The sequence below is a fragment of the Moschus berezovskii genome, chromosome 11 (assembly GCF_049115385.1).
Source record: "Moschus berezovskii isolate FMDL1 chromosome 11, NW_MosBer_1.0, whole genome shotgun sequence".
NCBI classification, from domain to species: Eukaryota; Metazoa; Chordata; class Mammalia; order Artiodactyla; family Moschidae; genus Moschus; species Moschus berezovskii.
This window is the reverse complement of record NC_142470.1, coordinates 61238586-61264054: the sequence shown is the minus strand read 5'-3', so window position 1 is coordinate 61264054 and position 25469 is coordinate 61238586. Positions and strand designations below refer to the sequence as shown.

At 44.3% G+C, this 25469-nt stretch overlaps 1 protein-coding gene across 1 annotated transcript in view; it reads left to right on the top strand.

Annotated features, from left to right (window-relative positions):
• Window positions 1-17539, top strand: part of TTL (tubulin tyrosine ligase) — a 35334-nt gene extending 17795 nt beyond the window's left edge. The window contains exons 5-7 of the mRNA XM_055400178.2: window positions 756-1025; window positions 5477-5620; window positions 13934-17539. Of these exons, the coding sequence (XP_055256153.1) occupies window positions 756-1025; window positions 5477-5620; window positions 13934-14048 (529 nt within the window). The 3' untranslated portion in view covers window positions 14049-17539. The remainder of the gene's footprint in view (window positions 1-755; window positions 1026-5476; window positions 5621-13933) is intronic.
• The last annotated feature ends 7930 nt before the right edge of the window (window positions 17540-25469 follow it).

Below are 25469 nucleotides of genomic sequence, written 5' to 3'. Positions count from 1 at the left end.
CGTAAAAACCAGCCCACTCAGATCTCTTCAAAATACTGTATCTTTTGAATGGACTAAAGTCTTCTTGTCAGTTACGGTGAAATGTTTTTTTGGCCTCATTACAGTGATAGTTCGTTCTTTTGACTAATTGTCATGGCTTGCCTCATATAATTTTATTTATTTGTTTTAATATTTATTTTGGGATGCATTGGGTCTTCCTTGCAGCGCGTGGGCTTCTCTCTAGTTATGCGCAGGCTCAGTTGCCCCACGGCATGAGATCTTAGTTCCCCGACCAGGGATCAAAGCTGCCCCTGCATTGCAAGGCCACTTCTTAACCACTGGATCACCAGGGAAGTTTGTAACCTTGTATCATTTTAGAAACTACCTCCTTCCTCTGTTTCTTCCCAGAATAGTCAGGGTTCAGTTCAGTTCAGTCGCTCAGTCGTGTCCAACTCTCCACGACCCCATGAATCACAGCACGCCAGGCCTCCCTGTCCATCACCAACTCCCGGAGTTCACTGAGACTCAAGTCCACAGAGTCGGTGATGCCATCCAGCCATCTCATTCTCTGTCGTCCCCTTCTCCTCCCGCCCCCAACCTTTCCCAGCATCAGAGTCTTTTCCAGTGAGTCAACTCGTCGCATGAGGTGGCCAAAGTATTGCAGTTTCAGCTTTAGCATCAGTCCTTGTCAGGGTGTGGGGATGATAAATAGAACATGGAGAAGCTTTGAATAACTTGAATAAAATAGTGTTTTGGTTTTTTTTTTTACTTTGCAGAAGCTGGGTCTTGGTGGATCATCAGTTTAATATCTACCTCTATAGAGAGGGTGTCCTTCGGACTGCTTCAGAACCATATCATATGGATAATTTCCAAGATAAAACCTGCCACTTGACCAATCACTGCATTCAGAAGGAGTACTCAAAGAACTATGGGAAGTATGAAGAAGGGAACGAAATGTTCTTTGAGGCGTTCAATCAGTACCTAACAAGTGCTTTGAACATCACCCTGGAAAGTAGTATCTTACTACAAATCAAACATATAATAAGGTAACCTAATCCTATCTCTTTTGGTTAAATGTGCCTTGAAGGAGCTTTGGGAGTTTGTGCCTTTCAAGGAATTGTTCCATTTCAGTTGTCTAATTTAAGGACAAAAATTATTTGTTATGTCTCTTTATTATCCTTTTAATATCTATATGATCTGTAGTGATGAAGCTTTTTAAAATCCTTATGCTTAATCCTTCGATTACCTTATATTGGTAATTTATATCTTCTCTATTTCACTTGGGCAGATTGGTTAGAGGCTTATCAGTTTTATTAATCTCTTCTAAAAGTCAGCGTTTGGCTTTATAGATTTTCTCTGTCGTTTTTGTTTTCAGTTTCTTCATGTTCTTATTTTTATTCTTCTGCTTTTGAAGGGTTTGCTTTTCTCTTCTTTTTCTGGTTTCCTTAAAGTATAAGGTCAGATCACTGATTTGAGTTAGTTTTTTTAAAAATATAAGTATTTAATGCTATTAGCTTTCCTATAAGAACTCATTAGCTGCATCCCACAGATTTTGCTGTCATGTTTTTTTCATTTTATTAAAATACTTTCTAGTTTCCCTTGTGACTTCATCTTTGACTTGTGTGTTATTTAGAAATTTTTACTGAATTTCCAAATATTTGGGATTCTCAAGGAATTTTCATTTCATTATGGTCAGAGAACATACTTTGTATGATTTTAAATTTGTTAAAGTTTGTTTCATGGTCCAGAATATGGTCTATCTTTACTTATTTATTTAAAATTTTTTTTTAATATGGTCCATCTTAGTGAATGGTCCATGTGTACTAAAAATAATGTTTATTCTGCTGTAGTTGAGCAGGGTGTTCTATAAATGCCCATTAGGTGAAGGCAGTTGGTAGTGTCATTCAAGTCTTTTGTATTCTTGCTGATTTTCTGTTCTACTTGTTCTGTCCATTATTGAGAGGTAAACCTTTGGAAGTCTCCAAGTATAATTATAGACCTGTCTGTGTCTCCTTTTAGTTTTATTTGTTTTTTGCTTTGTATATTTTGAAGATCTGTTGTCAGGTGCATATACATTTAGAATTGTTATTTCTTTGGGAAGAATTGACCTCTTTATCATTATATAGTTCCTATCTTTATCTCTGATAATATTTCTTATTTTGAAGTCTATTTTGTCTGATATTAATATAGTCACTCCAGCTTTCTTTTGATTGATAATATGTATGTTTTCATCCCTTTACTCCTCCTCTCTATTGTATGATTAAAATGGGCTTCTGATAGACATATCATTGGATTTTGTTTTGTTTTGCTTTTAATCCAGTGTATCATCTCTGTTTTTCAATCGTTGTGTTTATCCCATTCAAATTTTAAGTAATTACTGGCTTGATGCAATTTACATCTGCCATGTTATCACTCCTTGTCCATTTGTCCCCTCTTTCATGTTTTTTTTTTTCATTTCCTTGTTTCTTGCCTTCTTCTGAATTGTTTGAACTTTTTTAGAGTTCCATTGAGTATTTGGCTATATCTCTTTGTATTTTTGTTTGTTTGTTTTAATGGTTACTCCAGGGGTTATGATGTACATAAACCTAATACGTAACAGATTATCTTGTTGGATTAAAAAGAAAGACCAAACTGTATCCTGTTTATAAGAAACCCACTTTAAATACAAAGGAGGGAAACACTGTTTTACATTTACCCAGATATTTACTGTTTCCTTTGCTCTTGCTTCAGCCCTAAAATTCCCAGTTTCATGTCCCTTCAGACTTCAGCATTTCTTTTAGAGCAGTTCTGCTGGTGCTAAGTCCTCTTGATTTTCCATCATCTTAGAATGTCTTGGTTTCTCCTTATTCCTGAAGGATTTTATCACTAGAGTTATCCAAATATAATGTCAAGCAAAAATTTACGAACTGGCCCTGTTCATATCAATTGAAAAACAAGCAAAGCTAAGTAATACATTATTTGGAGAAATGTACATATATGGTAAAAAATCTAGTCAATTTTAAATTATGCATACATTCATCTAATAATAATGCAAATCAGGATATAAAACATTTACATCCTAAAAGATAAAGAATCGGACACGACTGAGCGACTGAACTGAACTGAACTGAAAAGATACCCTTGAACTCCGTCAAAATATATATTCTCTGACAGAGATAGCCACTCTCTGAGTTTTATCACCATAGATTCCTTTTTCTTGTTCTTAAACTTTATATAAGTGGAATTATACTGTAATTCTTGCTTTGTGTTCCGATTTTTTCAATATTGTTTCTGTGTCATATTCCATTGTGTGAATGGTCCATAGTTTATCCTTTCTGGAGTTGATGGATCTCTGGGTTTTCTCTCATATTTTAGACCTGTGATCTCTCTGTGTCATGTTTTTCTAGAAATATATCCTATTGACCCACGGTCACTTGTACATATGACTGTCCCTTCCCCACCACGTTTTGGTGTCCCTTTCTGTTATAAATCAGGTGGTCATTTATGCAAGAATCTATTCCTGGGATTTCTATTCTGTTCTGTGGTCTGTTTATCTGCCCTGTCACTGCCTCCCTGTCATGATGACTGAACTTTTTTCCTTAATGTGTTCTTATACTGGGCTTCTCTATGGCTCAGTGGTAAAGAATCTGCCTGCCAACGCAGGAGATGCATGGGGTTTAATCCCTGGGTTGGGAATATCCCCTGGAGAAGAAAATGGCAACCCACTCCATTATTCTTACCTGGAGAATCCCCATGGACAGAGGAACCTGGCGGGCTACAGTCCATGGGGTCACAAAGAGTCAGACATGACTGAGCAGCTAAATAATAAAAATAACAACATTCTTACATAGAGTCCAGCAGACTAATTACAAGGCTCAGAGTTCCATTTCTTCAGGGATTATACATGCTTAAAATTCTGACACCAGGTAAATCAAATATGTTGAAGAAAGAATTCCTATTTTAGGCAAAAGATGTATTTGATATTTGCTATCCCCCTCCATCTCATTGTTCTGTGCCAGTCAGACAGTGTTCCTACTTAAGTGCTATAAATGCTCCTCCTGGATCTTATGTTCTTTTTTTCCCTCCCCCAGCTAACTTCCCCCAGACTTCCTACTCCAGCTAAAAAAAAATTAGATGCACTATTTTTTTAAAAAATTCTTCTAAAGTGATTTATTAACTTGAACTCCCAACAAATGAAAAATATTTTGTTTTGATTTGGTTCTGACTTCTGGTTTTTCCTATAAGTATTGGAGTGTAATGTTTCTTTCACTTTTTATCCTTTGGTATTATTTTTTTATTTAAGAAAAATTTTTAAATGTAATAAACTTTATCATGAGAACCCATTAAATTTAAAATTTTTTCTTAATTATAATATTGTAAAGGGCATTTTAATTACAGAAGTCAAGGGTATTCTCTCATAGAGATGAAATACAGAAAATACAGATACAGAAGCCCCAGTTCTTCTTTAAAGTCATAAGCCAAAACCTACTTATAAGATACATCTTTTTCCTTCTACATATGCAGCTGAGTAGGAGGACAGCTGTCTCTGATATCTTTAGAGTCATCCTGACATACTGTTTACTAAAATAAATATTTTGCCCCAACATCCACTTGAGGGAAAAACCAGGGAGGAGTTTTATAAAGTAGAAATGGCATAGACTGTCTGGGATGTTGTACTGGATAAGAGTTCTTTTTCATTCATATGTAATAGATTCATGACTATCCAAAACTAGTGATAAATTAATAAAATATACTTGTTCATTAGTACAACATTCATTAGCTGCCTCCCAGCTTGCAGGAGGTATGACAAGTTCCTTAGGAAATTATATCATTGAACCATCTCAGCACTGGGATTTTTACCCCAATTTCATAGACAATGAAGTCAACACTTGGCTTAAAGAGGTTAAAAAATGTGTCTGAGATTCTGGCTTTGGCAGCGTGACCTCAGGCTTCATGTACTGTTTCATCATGGTTTCTAAGATTCACTTTCAACTTTTCCTTGTCACTAAAATCCTCTACTTTTTGCAAACAGTAGTTGATCCTAATAACAGTCCCATATTTCAATATCTTGTGTCAGCATATAAGGCTTTTAGTTCAAAGCAGCAAACTGGAGCTTGTGAAAGAAGTGAATGAGATCAGCCTTCTCCTTGGAAATTCTGTGTCACAAAATGGTGGGCCATTTTTTTTAATATGGCAAAAATATATAGAAGTGTTTTATTATCAGCAAATGTGGTAGCAGCCCACCCATTGGAGGAATCCATCATTTAAAGGGACCATGATGACTCAGCGCTTGCTGAGAAAGCAGCCACTACTTGTCAGAACAAGGGTGATGGCAGAGTTTTCTAACAAATAAGTTGCATCGCCTTGAATAATCTATTGGTAATACATTTAAAAGAGAGAGTTAAGCCAAAGCCAGTTTTCATCGGCACATTGAATGTAAAATCATCCAAGCACCTCTCCCCTGGTCTTGCTGCCCAGACCACCCCATCCTCAGCAAGCTCTTCCCTGTGCCCTGTAGGAGCTGCCTCATGAGCGTGGAGCCTGCCATCAGCACCAAGCACCTCCCTTACCAGAGCTTTCAGCTCTTTGGCTTTGACTTCATGGTGGACGAGGAGCTGAAGGTCTGGCTCATCGAAGTCAATGGCGCCCCTGCTTGTGCTCAGTAAGTCAGACCACCACTGGGGGGTTTTTTGTGTGTGCGTGTTTTTATGGGGGTATAGTTACTTTACAATGCTGTATTAGTTTCTGCTGTACAATGAAGTGAATCACCTACATGTATAATATATCCCCTCCCTCTTGAACCTCCCTCCCACCCCCTCCTCTCTCCCCTCTAGGTCATCACAGAGCACCCAGCTGAGCTCACTGTGCTCTACAGCAGCTTCCCGCTAGCTAGCCAGACTTGCTAGTGTGTATATGTATCAGTCCTAATCTTCCAGTCTGTCCCACCCTCCCCTTCCCTCGTGTGTCCACATGTCCATCCTTTACATCTGCTTTTCTTTTTCTACCCTGCAAATAGACTCATCTGTTCCATTTTTCTAGATTCCACATATATGCATTAATATGTGGTATTTGTTTTTCTGACTTCACTCTGTATGACAGGCTCTAGGTCCATCCATGTCTCTACAAATGACCCAATTTCATTCCTTTTTATGGCTGAGTGATATAGTCCACTGTATATGCGCCACATCCTCTTTATCCATTCATCTGTCGATAGACATCTAGGTTGCTTCCATGTCCTGGCTATTGTAAATAGTGGTGCAGTGAACATTGCACTGTGTCTTTTTGAATGAGGTGTCACCTCACACGGGTCCTAGAATGGCCATCATCAAAAAATGTATAAACAATAAGTGCTGAAGAGGGTGTGGAGGAAAGGGAATCCTTTAGCACTATTGTTTGGAATGTAAATTACTGCAGCCAGTGTGGAGAACAGTATGAAGGTTCCTTAAAAAACTGAAAATGGAACTACCACCACTGGATTTTAACAAGCGGGAATTTGGTTCCACAGGTAGGGTAGTCTGTCTTGACACGGGGTGAGCTCCCATTTCCAGGGTGTCCAAGAATGTGCATGTGTGCTTGCTAAGCCCTTCAGCATGTCCAACTCTTTGCAACCCCATGGACTATAGCCCTCTAGGCTCCTCTACCCATGGGATTCTCCAGGGGATCTTCCCAAACCAGGAATCGAACCCATGTCTCTTGTGTCTCCTGCATTAGCAGGTGGGTTCTTTACCACTCGCACCACCTGGGAAGCCCATTACTGGGTGTTCTAGCATAGACCCTTTGAATGATGTCAAAGAGGATGTACCAGTGGTGGTAGTGCTTTGGTTGGACCCTGGCCAGCAGGGGGCCTTGTCGAGTCATTCCCTTTTCCATCTCCTTCCCATATGAGCTGAGCATTTAGCCTGTGCTGAGTACTCCAGTACTCATGCCTAGAAAATCCCATGGACGGAGGAGCCTGGTACGCTGCAGTCCATGGGGTCGCTAAGAGTCAGACATGACTGAGCGACTTCACTTTCCCTTTTCACTTTCACACATTGGAGAAGGAAATGGCAACTCACTCCAGTGTTCTTGCCTGGAGAATCCCAGGGACGGGGGAGCCTGATGGGCTGCCGTCTATGGGGTCACACAGAGTCGGACACGACTGAAGTGACTCAGCAGCAGCAGCAGCAGCAGCAGCAGAGGTGGGTGGTGGATGCCATGAAAGTTCCAAACAAAGCCAGTAGTAGCAGCCGAGACCCTCTTGTGTGGCAAGGTGATGGGTCAGCATGTCCCATGAGTGGGGGAGATAGTGATGAGCAAGCACTTCAGGGGCTCCCTGGACAGGAGGTGGTCTGAGAAGGTGCCATGGACAAGGTGGAGCTGAAGCTGGGTTGGAAGAGGAGAGAGTCACCTGTGCCAAGGGGAAAGGGACCCAGCCTCCAGCTGCACCTTGCTGTGGGCCAGGCTCTAGGGGAGATGTGCAGATGAACAGACCCTGCCCTCAGGGGGCTTCCAGTCCTCCTGGGAGGAGTTTGGCTGCAGCATGGCGTGAGTGTTGTGGGCTAAGAAAAGGTGAGGGTATAAGTGAGTTGGGGTCTACCTATGGGAAACCTTCCATGTAAGGAAGTCATTCATATTTCATCCTCAAAGGTTGCAGCTTTATCCATGCGTGCAGCTAATGGTGCTTGTTAGGTCCCTGTCACCTGCCAGGCCCCAGACTGGGCTCTGGGTCTCAGCCTTTGTACCGAGAGACCTAGGCCCACCCTTTGTAGAGGGAGACTGGGAAGGACCAAGGACAAGACCAATATAGATGACAGACTGGGACACACACTGTCATAGAGTAAAGATAATACAGTTGAGCACAAGGTCCACTTGGGAGGTGATGCTTGGGACTGAGATCTGAAGGAGGAGGACAGTGAAGGAGATTGGGATGAAGGGGTATGGAGTGTTTCACATTCTGCCTTCATCACATCCTTAGGGGTGCCCACCTTGTCCTGTCCTTCCTGTCGGCGGTATGTCCCTCCTTGAGCTCTGACACAGTCCCCTCCCTCCAGGCAGGAGGGCAGGATGAGGATGCTGTGCTCAGCTACCTTCTCCCTCTTTGCTGAATACGTTCCACCAGCATGTGGTACCCAGCAGATTTACCCAGTGATTACAAAGAGCCCTCCTGGACTTCCCTGGTGGTCCAGTGGTTAAGACTCCCTGCCTCTTATACAGAGGGCACAAGCTCAGTCCCTGGTCAGGGAACTAAGATCCCACATGCCCGCTGTGCAATGAGGCCAAAAGGAAAATAAAGGCCCTCCTCTGATGCCCTGCCCTGCTTCCCTGACCACGCCCTCCCTGCTCCCTTCACAGCCACACTTCCTTTTTTTTTTGGCCACTCTGCATGGTATGTGGGATCTTAGTTTCCTGACTCAGGATTGAACCTGCACCCCTTGCACTGGAAGCAGTCTTAAACGCTGGACCACCAGGGAAATGCCCGCAGCCACACATCTGGAGAAGCCACATCTGCACACACTGTCTCCCCTTCCTCAGTCCCCATCCACACTGTGGTCCGCTCCAGGCTGACTTCCATCCACCCTCACAGAAACTGCTCTTTCCAGCTCTCCAGCCAAGTCCATCTTGCACTCCTGGATTTTAAAGCCAGCCAAATACATTGCATCCCTGAGTCCCAAGCCAGTATCTGCACCTGTCTTCCTGGCATCCTGCAAGGAGCTATGTGGATGTCCAGTGGGCGTCCCATCCCAGAACTGCCCATCTGAGCGAATGTCCAGCTCCCCTCTTTTGGGGTCCTGAGCCAGAAACCCAACTAAGATCCAGCCTCCCCCTTTCCATGATCCCCAAGTTTCTGTCCATCAGGCCTGGTCAATTCTGCCTCCAGCTTTGGCTCAAGGGTTGACCTCTAGTCTCTGGATAGGAAAAGGTAGATCTGCCTCTTTTATTCATGTAAGGATTGAAGGCTGGGGAGGGCAGAGAAACAGCAATTTCTCAGTTCACTTGGAGTGATGAGTAATATCCTTGACCTCTTTTTCCATCAATGGCATCCACGCACTGGCGGAGGCTCACTTGCTTGCTGAGATGCTCTGCAGGATCTGGTCATGCTGGAGCCTGACCGAGGCCTCTAGTGATAAGCTACTGGGCATCAGGGTTCGCTGTCTTCTCTGGGCTCCATCTCACTAGCCCCTCAAAGTTACTCCCCATCTGCTGGATCCCCTTTGCACAGAGTCCTGATGAGAGCAGTGGGGTCTAGCGGAAGAGCAGGGTTTTGAGAAACATGTAAAAATGAGCATCCTTAAAGAGTCCACTGGAGGAGGGAGCCAGACACTGCCCAATTAATTATTGTATGAATTATTTTGAGTTATAGTTGCTGTCATAGAAAAGAAACAGATTCTATCTTCTAGAAGAAATGAAGTGAAAGTGTTAGTTACTCAGTTGTGTCCGACTCTGCAACCCCATGTACTATAGCCCTCCAGGCTCCTCTGTCCATGGGATTCTTCAGGGAAGAATACTAGAGTGAGTGGCCAACCACTTCTCCAGGGGACCTTCCTGACCCAGCAGTCGAACCCAGGTCTTCTGCATTGCAAGTGGATTCTATACCACCGAGCCACAAGGGAAGCTCTTCTATTAGGTGCATAATTTTTTTTTTAGGTGCATAATTTTGAGTAGGGAGAGTTCTTGGAATTGGGGGCTTACTGTGAGGTGGCTTGGAAAGCCCCAAGGGACCCAGGCCACACCATGAGGTGGATGGGTTCTGCTCTGAAGGAAATAAACTTTTTTTTTATGCAACAATGATATATGATTTTTCCTGATTTTTTTTTTTTTTTTTTTTTTTTGTGGCCATGCCTTGAGGCATGGAGAATCTTAGTGCCCCGACCATGGGTCAAACCTGTGCCCTCTGCATTGGAAGGCGAAGTCTTAACCACTGGACCACCAGGGAAGTCCTTGAAGGAAATAAACTTTCAAATGCTTTTATCTTTGCTTCCTAAAGGACAATGGCAAAGACATTTGATGAAGATGATAATACAATGGCATAGTCAAAGGAAAGTCTTTATTCAGGAAGCATGGTTTCCACTCTTGTGCAGGTGTTAAAACAGGACTTAGTTGTCTTGCTGTATGAACATAGCAGGATGTTCAAAGACCCATCCTTGCCTGTATATTGGGCACCTCCTATGCCAGAAATACTGAAGTTGTAAGTTGACTTAACCAGGTTGAAGCTGTGTCCTCTCCCCCCACGCCCAGCATCCCCTTCAGAAAATCTTTCCCAAGGTGGCTAATGCCACACTACATGGAACACCAAATACTGTCTATTTCAATGGTTTTGGCTCTTGGTGACTTGCCAAGACCCAAGACTACTAAGACCCAAGCTACCATCCCTCCCGTGTGGGCCTCCTGATCATTGTCCCTTCAGAAGGGGAAGGTTGAATGGTACAGCCTTGACCATGGGGCTTGATCCATGTAGACAGAAGCGGGGACTGGAAGATGGGGGGAAGGGAGATAGGAAAGAGCAGACATCTCGCAGGAGACACGAAGGTCAGCCGGCAGTTAGGGCTTACCAAGACAGACAACAGAAGCATGGCTTTGCACGAGCTCTCTTCCCAGAGGGCCTTACAAAACGTTCAGTTCAGTTCAGTCGCTCAGTCATGTCCGACTTTTTGCGACCCCATGAATCACAGCACGCCAGGCCTCCCTGTCCATCACCAACTCCCGGAGTTCACTCAAACTCATGTCCATCGAGTCGGTGATGCCATCCAGCCATCTCATTCTCTGTCGTCCCCGTCTCCTCCCACCCCCAATCCCTCCGAGCATCAGACTCTTTTCCAGTGAGTCAACTCATCACATGAGGTGGCCAAAGTATTGCAGTTTCAGCTTTAGCATCAGTCCTTCCAATGAACACCCAGGATTGATCTCCTTTAGAATGGACTGGTTGGACCTCCTTGCAGTCCAAGGGACTCTCAAGAGTCTTCTCCAGCACCACAGTTCAGAAGCATCAATTCTTCGACAATCAGCTTTCTTCACAGTCCAGCTCTCACATCCATACATGACCATGGGAAAAACCATAGCCTTGACTAGACGGACCTTGGTTGGCAAAGTAATGTCTCTGCTTTTTAATATGCTATCTAGGTTGGTCATAACTTTCCTTCCAAGGAGTAAGCGTCTTTTAATTTCCTGGCTGCTATCAGCATCTGCAGTGATTTTGGAGCCCAAAAAAATAAAGTCTGACACTGTTTCCACTGTTTCCCCATCTATGTCCCATGAAGTGATGGGACCAGATGCCATGATCTTCGTTTTCTGAATGTTGACCTTCGAGCCAAACTTTTCACTCTCCTTTTTCACTTTCATCAAAAGGCCTTTGAGTTCCTCTTCACTTTCTGCCATAAGGGTGGTGTCATCTGCATATCTGAAGTTATTGATATTTCTCCCAGCAATCTTGATTCCAGCTTGTGCTTCTTCCAGCCCAGCGTTCCTCATGATGTACTCTGCATATAAGTTAAATAAGCAGGGTGACAGTATACAACCTTGACATACTCCTTTTCCTATTTGGGAACTAGTCTGTTGTTCCATGTCCAGTTCTAACTGTTGCTTCCTGACCTGCATACAGGTTTCTCAAGAGGTTAGGACGTAGCAATTCTAGCCTCAAGAGCAGTAGAAGGGGATGAGGGGTGGGAGAAAGTTTCTGTGATGAGGATAATAGCAGAGATTTGCCACTGGATCAGGAGGGACGGGGATTCGGTTGTGAAGATTTCCCACGTGGTAGAGATTGGGAGATAGCATCTTCTGGAAGTCAGGACAGTGAAGACCTCTGTTCCTCCAGGTTGGGCTGGCCTAGACTCCTGCCACCTGTATCCCAGCAGTGTCCTGAGCAAGTTAGGCACATAGCAAATAAGCACATTTGACCCAGAGCATCGTCTCAGATGTGGGTTTTTCTCTTTGAACCATATGTCTCTGGTTTTTCCCTGTGTTGGCATGAGTGTGTGCTAAGTCGCTTCGGTCATGTCCAACTCTTTGCAGCCCCTTGGACTGCAGCCCACCAGGCCCCTCTGTCCGTGGGATTCTCCAGGCAAGAATACTGGAGTGGGTTGCCATGTCCTCCTCCAGGAAATCTTCCTGACCCAGGGATCAAATCTGAATCTCTTATATCTCCTACATTGGCAGATAGGTTCTTTACCACTAGTGCCACCTGGGAAGCCCTCCCTGTGTTGGAGCCAGCCCTAAAAGAGCTCGCCCTGGGGCCTCATACAATGCTGTGTGAAGCAGACAAAAAATCCTGTAGGGAACAAGGGGGTGTGGAGTTTGACGGCCTCCTTATAGCTCTGGATGGGAGGTTTTCCTCCTTGGCTTTGGTGGTTCCTTGGCCTCTGGCTGAAGTCCAGGTACCAGCACGTGGCGTCAGGCCCCGCCTTGTCCCCTGCCTCACACTGCGATGGTCCCGTCAGCAGACTTCCTGAGTTCTCGCTCCTGGGTGGGTGCCCCTCCCTCTATTTGCGTGGCCCCTCCCTCTATTTGCGTGGCCCCTCCCTCTATTTGCGTGGCCCCGCCTCTCTCTTTCTCCCTCCCTTCCTCTCACGGTCGTTCTTTTATTGGGGTATAGTTGCTTTACAACAAAGTGAATCAGCTATGGCAGTGTTTGTCACTTGGTCCTGTCCGACTCTTTGTGACCCCATGGACTGTAGTCCATCAGTCTCCTTTGTCCACGGGATTCTTGAGGCAAGAATACTGGAGTGGGTAGCCATTCCCTTCTCCAGGGGAATCTTCCCGACCCAGGAATCGAACCTGGGTCTCTTGCATTGCAGGCAGATTCTTTACCATCTGAGCCACCAGGGAAGTCCACGAATCAACTATACATATACATATATGCCCTCTTTTTTAGATTTCCTTCCCATTTAGCTCACCACAGAGCACTGAGTAGAGTTCCTTGTGCTATGCAGTAAGTTCTCATTAGTTATCTATTTTATATTAATGCAGAGTATATATGTTATCAATCCCAATCTCAGTTCATCCCACCCATCCCTTCCCACTTTGAAGTCCATACATTTGTTTCTACGTCTATGTCTCTATTTCTGCTTTGCAAATGAGAGGACTAGACAAAGAAGGTGTGGTGTGTATATATACAGTGGAATATTACTCAGCCCTAGAAAGGAACAGAATTGTATCATTTGTAGAGACATGGATGGAACTAGAGAATGTCATACAGAGTGAAGTCAGTCAGAAACACAAATATTGTATATTAACACATATATGTGGCCTCTAGAAAAATGGTACTGATGATCTTATCACCCTCGTTCTCTGTGTCTGACTCCCTTCTCCTTCCTCCTCTTTTCTGCCCTGTCATCCATTCTCTGTCCTATGTCACTCGTTCTCCAGGTCTCAGCTGAGCTGTTACTCTGAGGAGTCTTCCTTAAAGGCCTCTCAACCACACCACGTGGGTGCTTTCCTTGGGGAGAGCCTGTGTTTCCATGTGTACCCCCCACAGACAGGCAAGATGGCCCAGTTCTCTTTGGAATTGCCTGTCTTTCCTGCAGTTAGTTAGAGCAGGCATTGCCTTGTCTATTCACCCGCAAGACCTTCCAGAAATTTCCATCGAGTGGATGCTTTGTCTTCATGCAGTAGTACTTCCTGCAGTATTTGTATGGACAGCTGACACGTGTCTTATAAATACCAGGTGGAATTTTGGGGCAGATCCTGGTAAAAGAGCTTCCCAGGTGGTGCAGTGGTAAAGAATCCACCTGCCAATGCAGGAGACAGTGGAGACTCAGGTTCAATCCCTGGGTCAGGATGATCCCCTGGAGAAGGAAATGGCAACCCACTCCAGTATTCTTGCCTGGGAAATCCCATGGACAGAGGAGCCTGGCTGGCTATAGTCCATGGAGTTGGAAGAGAGTTGGATAGGACCTAGCAACTAAACAATCCTGACTTTAAAAAAAAAAAAAAAAAAAACCTTTGATTTTCTCACCTGCACTTTGATGTGATCCTCAGTAATAGATCTCCAAACCCGTTTCAGGAAGCTTTATGCAGAGCTGTGCCAGGGCATCGTGGACATAGCCATTGCCAGCGTCTTCCCGCCCCCGGACGTGGAGCAGCAGCCCCCACAGCCGGCCACCTTCATCAAGCTGTGACCCAGGGAGGTGCGTAGAGATGCCTCGGAAGAAGCACGCGGGGGCCTCTGCCCCAGGGGAAGGAGATGTGTCTGAATTGCCATCAAGCCGAAAGGGAGGAAGAGAGGCAACTCGGAGAGACGTGCTGGGAGAAAACAAAGGAGCTTCCCCCAGGAGCGATTGGTTGCCCAGAGGCCACCGAGTGGAGCTCTTGGCCCTGCTACGGAGATTCGAAAACTGCAGCACATTTCTCAGACGGGAGAGCCAGATATTCTTCTAAGGGGCAAAAACAGGGATGTACTTAACTTTACGTTCTCATTCTTTGAAAAGATCTGAATTATATCCTAAGGCAGCGCTCTTGCAGCAGCGCCTCTCCCGCCCAGGGGTGGCAGCCGTTGGATCTGGTTGGTGACTGTCCACTGCTGCGTTAGTGCCTTAGCTCTGTGCCCAGCTGCGGCCTCCGATCTGGGGTGGGGACGGGATGTGAGAGCACTCAGGAGGTGGCCGATGGGCCCCCCTGCTCGTCCCCGTCACTCCCCCAGCCGTCTGGACTCGTGCTCACCATCCGTCCCTGGGGCCTGGCTGTGCGGGCGCCGCCTCGCCGCCAGGGGGCGTGCTCACCCCGATCCTGACGGTGTCTGGCTGGTCACCCGTCAGGGCTGGCGTGGACTGGGCACCGAACGCTGCTCTCAGTCTGCTCTCTGCATGTTTTAGAAACCAAACAGCAAACTTTGCTGTGAACCCATAAGCATTCAATAAGCATGAGAGAGGAAAAAACACGATGTCTTGCTTTACTTAATAGCTGGGTGTGTGTGGGTGGTGGGTTGGGTCTTTATATGACGATTATGGTGATTCTCAAATCTCCTTGTTTTAACCAGAATTCTACATGCCCTTTGTTCATTTTTCGGAGTATTTAACTTTTGTTAAAAGCCCTCCAGGAAAGTAGAATTCCACTTACCCCACCCCACCCCACCCCAGGGGGCTCCTCCCCATTTTGTTTTTCTTGCTCTTTCAACACCTTCTTTAGGAGTTGGAAGGTTAGGTTTTGTTCCAGGGAAGACTTTGTCTCCTTGTTCGGGAGAGGCTGTGGATCAGTGTATGTCTCACCCGAATGAGGGAATCTCTTGAAATGGAAAAGGTGTCGTTTCACAGCGGCACACGGCACCCTGTCAATCAGCAAATGTTAGCAGTGTCCCCTTAGGTGTAGTTTCTACTACCCACGGCATGGTTGAATATTCTACAGACTTTCCGGGAGGCCGCATCACTAGCAAGAAGGAGCCCCTACATGCCACTTGTGTCCAGTGTGAGCTGAGTGCACAGTGCATGGGAATCCCTGCAGACCCACTGAACAGGCATGCACCCTCCACCCCAGGACCCTGGGGGTTGGTGGTGCGGTCCTCTCTGGCTCATGTGCCCTCCCTTATTCATCTCCACTTGTCATCAGAAAAGAGTTCTGCAGCCAGGGGAGACTTTTTTACAAAGCAAAGAAAAAGCAGCCTCAAATATGATGAGATGTGGGAGCTGATGGTAAAAAAAAAAAAAGGAATGATGGAAATGATTTCATGGATGCAGCATTTTGAAAGTATTGTGTCTCAGTGACGTGGAGGAAGGCCCAGCCAGCTGGGCTTGCCCCGCAATTTGGAATTAAAAAATAAACATGCCAGTGGTTACCCAGAATACATAGATGATGAAGTTTGCATCCAGAGCAAAATAAAACAAGTGTTACTGGAAGCCCAGAGGCCCAGAGCAGCTGATGGATTAGTGTTTGGGGAGATTCTGAGTAGATTGTGGGCAGGTGCGCACCCATGGAGAAAGTGTAGGGTTCTGGGGCTTGGGAAGTCTGTGTGGGCCGGTGATGGGGAAAGTAGGGAGGTTTTTGGAACTTCCCTGGCTGTTCAGTGGTTAAGACCCCACACTTGCACTAGAGGGGGCACAGGTTCAATCCCTGGTTGGGGAACGAAAACCCTGCATGCTGCCCAGTGCGGCCAAAAAACAAGAGGAAAAAAAAAACAGGGAGAATTTTGTAGTCCCGTCACAAGCAAATGCAGATTTGTACTGATCTTTTGGACCTAAATTACAGGGACATTTGAGAAATTTCCAGTGTCTCTCTCACAGTGACAGAACTAAGAAAACAGATGTTAGGAAGTCTGTGGATTTTGATGGGTTTTCTAAGAAAACAGAATTGATAGCAATATATGTGAGGGAAGAAAGGCTTTAAAGAGGCAGTTATGCTTCATTCCTCACGTGGTTTCAAATAAGTATCTGTTTTGTGCGTTTATGTCTGATCAGGGAGAACAGCTGGCACAGAACTCTTGCATACCCTTCAGTGATGTCCTGGCATGTAGTCTGTGTTCATGTCGTCAGTTGCTAGGGAAGGAGGTGGTGGTGGTGTTTTGGAGATGCTGATTTCAGTCTCAACACATTGGCTGCACAGCATCAGAGAAACCCATGAACCTCTGTGCCTTAGTCTCTTATCTCGTGGAAGAACTTGTTGCCTGATCCAGGGACTACCTCAAGGGCATTCAGTGAGGACACATGAGATTAGGAAGGCTGGAGAACCCTGAGGACCAAGGTTCTCAATGCTGATAATTTGCTGGAATCACTGGGGAAGCTTTAAAGAATGTTGGTGTCCACACCTCCCTCCTCCCTGACCCCTGGCCCGTTAGGTCTGAACCTCAGGCGTCAGATGCATTGAGATACCTCGAACCACTGCTGGAGAGGGAAGGACAGATAACATTATTACCTTGGAAGAATCCAATAAGGGTTAGAGATTTTTTTTTAAATTCCTTTTGCAAGGCCAGGCATTTCTTTAAGGATGACCAGATGCTGACATGATATACAGCATATTCCATCCAAACAAGTTCTCTCTCTCCGCTCCCCATCATAGCCTTTGGAAACTCAGCCGTGCTTTCATCTCCTTAAATCCGCTTTCATCTACTTTGTGAAGCCTTGTTGTTAAATGTAACCAGACATGAATTTGTAAATCTGCTAAATATGTGTTAGGGTTACAAATGAATTATTGAGAGGAAAGCCCCTTCTGTCTCACTGGACTCCTGTGATGACTGTAAACTGCGTTTCCCCAGGACATGAAAGTGCCTCAGTGTCTGTCTGATACAGCGGAGCAGGTGCGGGTGGACTTAACCAGCTACTGTGGTGTTTCACGAGCCCCTCAGGGCGATGGTCCCAGACTTGGGACGTCTGGTCGTGCTGGAAACAGACGGACCCACAAGCCTTGTTAACGCTACAAAGGGTGTTTCCACTAAAGTGGAGGTTGTGTCGAGCAGGGGTGCATCCAGCCTTGCCGTGGGTCATGGGGACTCTACCAGAGAAGACAAAGTGCCGGAGTGGGTCCCCACAGCACTATTGGGTGCCGTGGAGAAAACTGTCTCTGCTCCTGCACACAGAATCTGTCCCTAAGAGGAAATGACTTCTGAAACAAGGCGATTCTATGAATGTTTGAATGCCTGGAGCATTAAAGGAATCGTATTCAAGTGTTTTTGTTCCCTTTGGCTCTCTCGTCTTACTGTGGGTGTTGACTGTCCTCCCATATGCCTCGTTATTGGAATCCATGATTCTGTTAAACTAGAGGCAGGCAGCCTTTTTCTATAAAGGGCTAGGTAGTCAATATTCTAGGCTTTGCAAGCCCAGCTGGTTCTCTCTTGCATATTCTTCTTTTGTTCCTTAACTCTTAAAAAATATTAAAAAAACAAAACTTAGCTCACGGGCCATGCAAAAATAAGAACATACATGGCCACTGTTTGTTGACCTAAGAATATTGGTATGTAAGCCAATAGACTTATCCTTTAAAACTGTGAGCTGCTCCAGGGTGATGCACTGGAACAATTGCAGCTACCAAAATCTAGTCCATCGTGTTTTACATGTCCTGTGTATTATCTGACTCATGCTGCAGGTTGTGTGCTTTAAAGTGAGACTCCTTCTCCAATTAGCCAGACGTTCAAGAAGTGCTTCTTAAGACTTTACTAAGGCCATATAAATACCAGCAGGCATATCCTAGGGGCTTCCCTTGTAGCTCAGTTGGTAAAGAATCTGCCTGCAATGCAAGAGACCTGGATTCGATTCCTGGGTCGGGAAGATCCCCTGGAGAAGGAAATGGCAACCCACTCCAGTATTCTTACCTGAAGAATCCCCTGGACAGAGGAGCCTGGCAGGCTACAGTCCATGGTGTCACAAGAGTCGGACACAATTTAGTGACTAAACCACCACCACCATATCAGTACCTACTGGTCTCACCTCAGACCTTTAGTCACATGGCTAGAAAGGGCTTCACTTACGTAAACTGTAATTAAACTTGTAACTTGTGGACAAACCATCCAACTGAGGCTGGATGCTTTGAACTCCTTTCCCATGTATAGCTGGCCTGCCTTGCATAGCAGCTTCCACACCAGAAACCTTGGCTTAAACACCCTACTCCAAACAAGTTTCTGATGTGACGTGACACATACCCACTGGATTCAGTGGGGACTACACGGGTAGGGTGCAGAGATCAGCAGACATGCATGGACCCAGGCAGGCGGCTACTTAGAATCCTGAGAGTGGACAGGTTCAAAGAACTTCTTTTAGAGTCTGGTCCCATTTGCTGTTAGTAGCTGCCCATTCCCCTTAAGCTGATGTTCTCCCATGGCCTAAAAGCTCCAGTAATACCTTAAAGAGGTTTTCCCCAAAGCATCCCTAAAGACAAAGGAAAATGAGTTCCTGTCCATGGGATACTTGGTGGCACAACTCAAACATTGCTACAATCAAAAGTTCTTTTCAAAATTCACAGGTGAAGACATCAGGGGAAATAGATTAAGAGCCTCTGAAAATCCCATCGTGCATCAAAGCAATGAGAACAGTGGCAAATTAGCCAAAAGCTTGCAACAATCCAGGAAGCATTTATTAAAGAAAAATGTTTGCATATTGATAAGAACAGCAAGTTTGGTGATGTTTTAACTTGCCCCATTTTTATCCCCTTTATCTAGCTCTGTAACCTTGGAAACCAAGAGCCCCAGAGTCATGGTGAAACCCAGCAGCCTAGCAGCCATTAGAGGGGTACAGAATGGTGCTAGAGCTCAACCAAAGCTCCATTCCTAGTGAGGTGTTCTTATTTGGACTGACTGGCAGTTTCATGTAAGTCCTCATCTTAGAGTTTATTTTATTTGACCTGTCTTAGAGTGTGCCCACTGTGAGCAGCCTATCCCTGGGTGCATTTGTTAAGACTAATCAGCAGCAACTGTTTAATACCTCAACTTGCTGAGAAGGTTTTAGCAGCTGGAACAACAACAAAAAACTTAAAAGGGAAAGATGGGGAATGAGATGTTCATAAGTTTTGAAAAGCGTCAGTATATTCCTAAAAATACAAGTGTAGGCTGTGTATGTGCCCAGAGGAGAACTGAATTCCCTCAGCCTTCACCTCTGTCTGACTAGGAGGATCTTCACAAGCAGGAAGTGAAGACTGAGGCAGAGATGTAAACTGCCTGCCTGAGCATGAAGGCATACGTTTAGTAAACACACAAACATACACACACAGTCCTGTGCCAAAGACTGGGAGATGTACTTGTTCCAGGTGTTTAAGGAAATCTCTGTAGAGTCATTAATTGACCACTAAGATGGCTGGGTGGCATCACTGACTCGATGGACATGAGTTTGAGTGAACTCCAGGAATTGGTGATGGACAGGGAGGGCTGGCGTGCTGTGATTCATGGGGTCGCAAAGAGTCGGACACGACTGAGTGACTGAACTGAACTGAAGCTAATAGAGCAGACTCTTCAGTGGCCATACATCAAAAAATACAGGCTTGACAGAATTAGTTCGGGAAGGGAAGAGTGGTTTTCCAAAATTGCCCCATAGTATTATTAATGTTTTCATCACAAGTTATGGGACATGCAAAGAAAAAGAAAGTATGTCCCACAAGGGAACAGTCAACAGGAATCATCCCTGAAGAAGCACAGGCATTGAACTTAACTACATAAACACTTTAATTCAGCTGTTTAAAATATGTTTAAAGAAATAAAAGAGACAGAATGATGTGTCACCAAAGGCACAATATCATTAAAGAAATAGAAATTGTTTTCTGAATAAAGCAAAGTAGAAATTTTGGCATTGGAAAGTATGATAAAGCAAATTAAAAATTTAATAGAAGTGTTCAAAAGCAGGTTTGAGCTGGCAAATGAAGAAGGAATCAGTGAATCTGAATTCAGTTGAGATCATCTAATCTGAGGAATATGAAGAAAAAAGAATGAAGAAAAAATGAACAGGCTCCAGAAATATATATGTACACCAACATAGACATACAGGAACCTAGAAGAAAGGCAAGACAGAGGGTGGCAGAAAACATACTGGAAGAAGTAGTGGTCAAAAACTTTCCCTCTTTGATGAAAACCATTAAAATGCATTCAAGAGGTGCAATGAACGCTAAGTAGAATAGATTCAAAGAGATCCACCCCAAGACACATTAACCACTAAGAAAATGACTTTAAATATATAGTAAAAAGGGACTTGGGAACTAAAATATTACACTGCGCTCCTTAGTCACGCAGTTGTGTCCACCTCTTTGTGACCCCTATGGACTGTAGTCCACCAGGCTCCTCTGTCCATGGGGATTCTCCAGGCAAGAATACCGGAATGTGTTGCCATGCCCTCCTCCAGGGGATCTTCCCAACCCAGGGATTGAACCCAGGTCTCTTGCATTGCAGACAGATTCTTTACCATCTGAGCCACCAGAGAAGCCCTGGTGGAAAATATTACACTAGAAAATAGTTAACACAAGAAAAGGCAGTAATGAAGGAATCGGGAGAGGTAGGAGGCATATACAAAGCAAATAGCAAAATGTAGACATAAATTCCTATCTTATCAGTAATTTCATTAAATGCAAATGAATTAAAGACTCCAATCAAAAGGTAGAGACTGGCAAAATGGATAAAAAACCAAAACAACCACAATCCAACTCTATGCCATCTACAAGAGACAGTCTTTAGATTCAAAGACACAAGAGGTGACGGTATGAGAAAAAATATACCATGCGAGCAGTAACTCAGAGAGAGCTTCGATGGCCATACAAATATTAGATAAAATAGGCTTTAAGAAAAAAATTGTCACTACAGGCAAAGAAGGACATTTTATAATAATAAAAAGATCAGTCCATCAGGAGATACAACAATTATAAACACATGCACCTAACAAAAGAGTCCCAAGATACATGAGGCAAAAAATGGCAGAACTGAAGACAGAAATAGACATTCAGTAATAACAGTTGGAGTTTTCAATCTCCCATTTTCAAAATGTCTAGATCAACAATGAAATAAAAAAATATATAAACTAACCAGATCTAACAAGTATCTATAGAACACTCTGCTGCTGCTGCTAAGTCACTTCAGTTGTGTCCGACTCTGTGTGACCCCCAACTATATATTTAATATAATTGTATAGCAAATATACATTTTTTCAAGTACATGGAACATTCTCAGGAATAAACCACATCAGTCAGTCAGTTCAGTTGCTCAGTCTGTCCGACTCTTTGCGACCCCATGAATCACAGCACGCCAGGCCTCCCTGTCCATCACCAACTCCTGGAGTTCACTCAAACTTATGTCCATCGAGTAGGTGATCCCATCCAGCCATCTCATTCTCTGTCATCCCCTTCTCCTCCTGCCTCCAATCCCTCCCAGCATCAGAGTCTTTTCCAGTGAGTCAACTCGTCGCATGAGGTGGCCAAAGTACTGGAGCTTCACCTTCAGCATCAGTCCTTCCAATGAACACCCAGGATTGATCTCCTTTAGAATGGACTCGTTGGATCTCCTTGCAGTCCAAGGGACTCTCAAGAGTCTTCTCCAACACCACAATTCAAAAGCATCAATTCTTCAGTGATCAGCTTTCTTCACAGTCCAACTCTCACATCCATACATGACCACAGGAAAAACCATAGCCTTGACTAGATGGACCTTTGTTGGCAAAGTAATGTCTCTGCTTTTTAATATACTATCTTGGTTGGTCATAACTTTCCTTCCAAGGAGTAAGCGTCTTTTAATTTCCTGGCTGCAATCAGCATCTGCAGTGATTTTGGAGCCCCAAAAAGTAAAGTCTGACACTGTTTCCCCATCTGTTTCCCGTGAAGTGATGGGACCAGATGCCATGATCTTTTCTGAATGTTGAGCTTCAAGCCAACCTTTTCACTCTCCTCTTTCACTTTCATCAAGAGGCTTTTGAGTTCCTCTTCAATTTCTGCCATAAGGGTGGTGTCATCTGCATATCTGAGGTTATTGATATTTCTCCCGGAAATCTTGATTACAGCCTGTGCTTCTTCCAGCCCAGCGTTCCTCATGATGTACTCTGCATATAAGTTAAATAAGCAGGGTGACAATATACAACCTTGACGTCCTCCTTTTCCTATTTGGAACCAGTCTGTTGTTCCATGTCCAGTTCTAACTGTTGCTTCCTGACCTGCATACCGGTTTCTCAAGAGGCAGGTCAGGTGGTCTGGGATTCCCATCTCTTTCAGAATTTTCCACAGTTTATTGTGATCCATACAGTCAAAGGCTTTGGCATAGTCAATGAAGCAGAAATAGATGTGTTTCTGGAACTCTTGCTTTCTCCATGATCCACGGATGTTGGCAATTTGATCTCTGGTGCCTCTGCCTTTTCTAAAACCAGCTTGAACATCTGGAAGTTCACGGTTCACATATTGCTGAAGCCTGTCTTGGAGAATTTTGAGCATGACATTACTAGCGTGTGAGATGAGTGCAATTGTGCGGTAGTTTGAGCATTCATTGGCATTGCCTTTCTTTGGGATTGGAATGAAGACTGACCTTTTCCACTCCTGTGGCCACTGCTGAGTTTTCCAAATTTGCTGGCATATTGAGTGCAGCACTTTCACAGCATCATCTTTCAGGATTTGAAATAGCTCAACTGGAATTCCATCACCTCCACTAGCCTTGTTCGTAGTGATGCTTTCTAAGGCCCACTTGACTTCACATTCCAAGATGAGAATAGAAAATAGATCAAATCAATGAGTCCACAAGTTGGCGCTTCAAAAATGATCAACAAAATTGAGAAATCTTTAGCTAGACTGGTGAAGAAAAAATATGAAGAACTCAGATTACTAAAATAAGGAATGAAAGAGGGATATTACTACAAATAAAAACGATTATAGGGGAATCCTATGAAAAACTGTACGCCAGCAAATTAGATACCATAGATACCATGGGCATATTCCTAGAAAGACATTTAAACTGATGAAACTGACTCAAGACGATAAATGCTGCTGCTGCTGCTGCTAAGTCACTTCAGTTGTGTCCGACTCTGTGTGACCCCATAGACGGAAGCCCACCAGGCTCCCCCGTCCCTGGGATTCTCCTTACCTAAAAAGAGACTGAAAAATGGACCAAGTATCTAAACAGACATTTCTCCAAAGAAAATATACACATGGTCATTAACACATGAAAATGTGCTCAATATCACTAGTCATTAGAGAAATACAGAAATCATGAATAGATACTACCTCACATGTACTTCCTGCTGCTAAGTTGCTTCAGTCGTGTCTGACTCTGTGCGACCCCATAGACAGTAGCCCACCAGGCTCCCCCTTTCCTGAGATTCTCCAGGCAAGAACACTGGAGTGGGTTGCCATTTCCCTCTCCAATGCATGAAAGTGAAAAGTGAAAGTGAATTCGCTCAGTCAAGTCCGTCTCTTAGCGACCCCGTGGACTGCAGCCTACCCGGCTCCTCCATCAGTGGGATTTTCCAGGCAAGAGTACTTGCTGCTGCTGCTGCGTCACTTCAGTCGTGTCTGACTCTATGTGACCCCATAGACGGAAGCCCACCAGGCTCCCCCGTCTCTGGGATTCTCCAGGCAAGAACACTGGAGTGGGTTGCCATTTCCTTCTCCACATACATTGCTAGTGGGAATGTAAAATTGTACAGCTGCTTTTCTCCACATACATTGCTAGTGGGAATGTAAAATTGTACAGCTGCTTTTGGAAAAATCGGCAGTACCTCAGAAAGTTAGTTACCATATGTCCCGTAAATAACTGTAGTACCCAAGAGAATTGAAAACATATGTCTGTATAAAAACTTGTGCATGGATGTTTCTAGCAGCATTACTCCCAACAGTCAAAGGTGGAAACAATCCAAATGTCCATCAGTAGGTGAACAGATTAACAAAATGGGTCTCCATACAATGGGTTGTTAATCAGCTAGGAAAAGAATGAAGTACTAAATATGCTGAGACATGGATGAACCTTGAAAGCAGTGGACAGACAGGAATGATGATCAACCTTTTTAAGACCCGTGTTCTAAAGGGAACAAGAAAGAGATCAGTGAGTTGTTTTTTGTCTAACAGCTTTCCCAGCAAGTTTGTATGCTGATGGAAATGATTGCACCTGTCATAATCCCCTCATTCTCCTGCCTTCCTGACCAAGGGAGAGGGAATAGAGGAAGAGACGTTTTCTGAAAAGGAGCAGTCGCTGTAAAGGAAGAGAAGGCAGAATTTAGGTCACAACTGCACACATCTTGGGAGATTTGATGCTGTAAACATGTGAAAGAAACAAGATAATTTTAATTGATATAGGAATGAGAATTACCAGCTGACCTAGGTAAAGGTGGAGTTGGGTCAGGTGGACATTTCTGTAAGTGGTGAATGAATTTATTATCTTAATTGTGATGACAGCTTCATCACGGAAGCCCAGGGTGTATACACATAGGTCAAAACTTACCAGCGCCGACCTGCCTCTTGAGAAACCTGTATGCAGGTCAGGAAGCAACAGTTAGAACTGGACATGGGACAACAGACTGGTTCCAAATAGGAAAAGGTGTACGTCAAGGTTGTATATTGTCACCTTGCTTATTTAACTTATATGCAGAGTACATCATGAGGAACGCTGGGCTGGAAGAAGCACAAGCTGGAATCAAGATTGCTGGGAGAAATATCAATAACCTCAGATATGCAGATGACACCACCCTTATGGCAGAAAGTGAAGAGGAACTCAAAATCCTCTTGATGAAAGTGAAAGAGGAGAGTGAAAAGGTTGGCTTGAAGCTCAACATTCAGAAAACAAAGATCATGGCATCTGGTCCCATCACTTCATGGGAAATAGATGGGGAAACAGTGGAAACAGTGTCAGACTTTATTTTTTGGGGCTCCAAAATCACTGCAGATGCTGATTGCATCCATGAAATTAAAAGACGCTTGCTCCTTGGAAGGAAAGTTATGACCAACCTTGATAGTATATTAAAAAGCAGAGACATTACTTTACCAACCAAGGTCCGTCTAGTCAAGGCAATGGTTTTTCCCGTGGTCATGTATGGATGTGAGAGTTGGACTGTGAAGAAAGCTGATCGCCGAAGAATCGATGCTTTTGAACTGTGGTGTTGGAGAAGACTCTTGAGAGTCCCTTGAACTGCAAGGAGATCCAACCAGTCCATTCTAAAGGAGATCAATCCTGGGTGTTC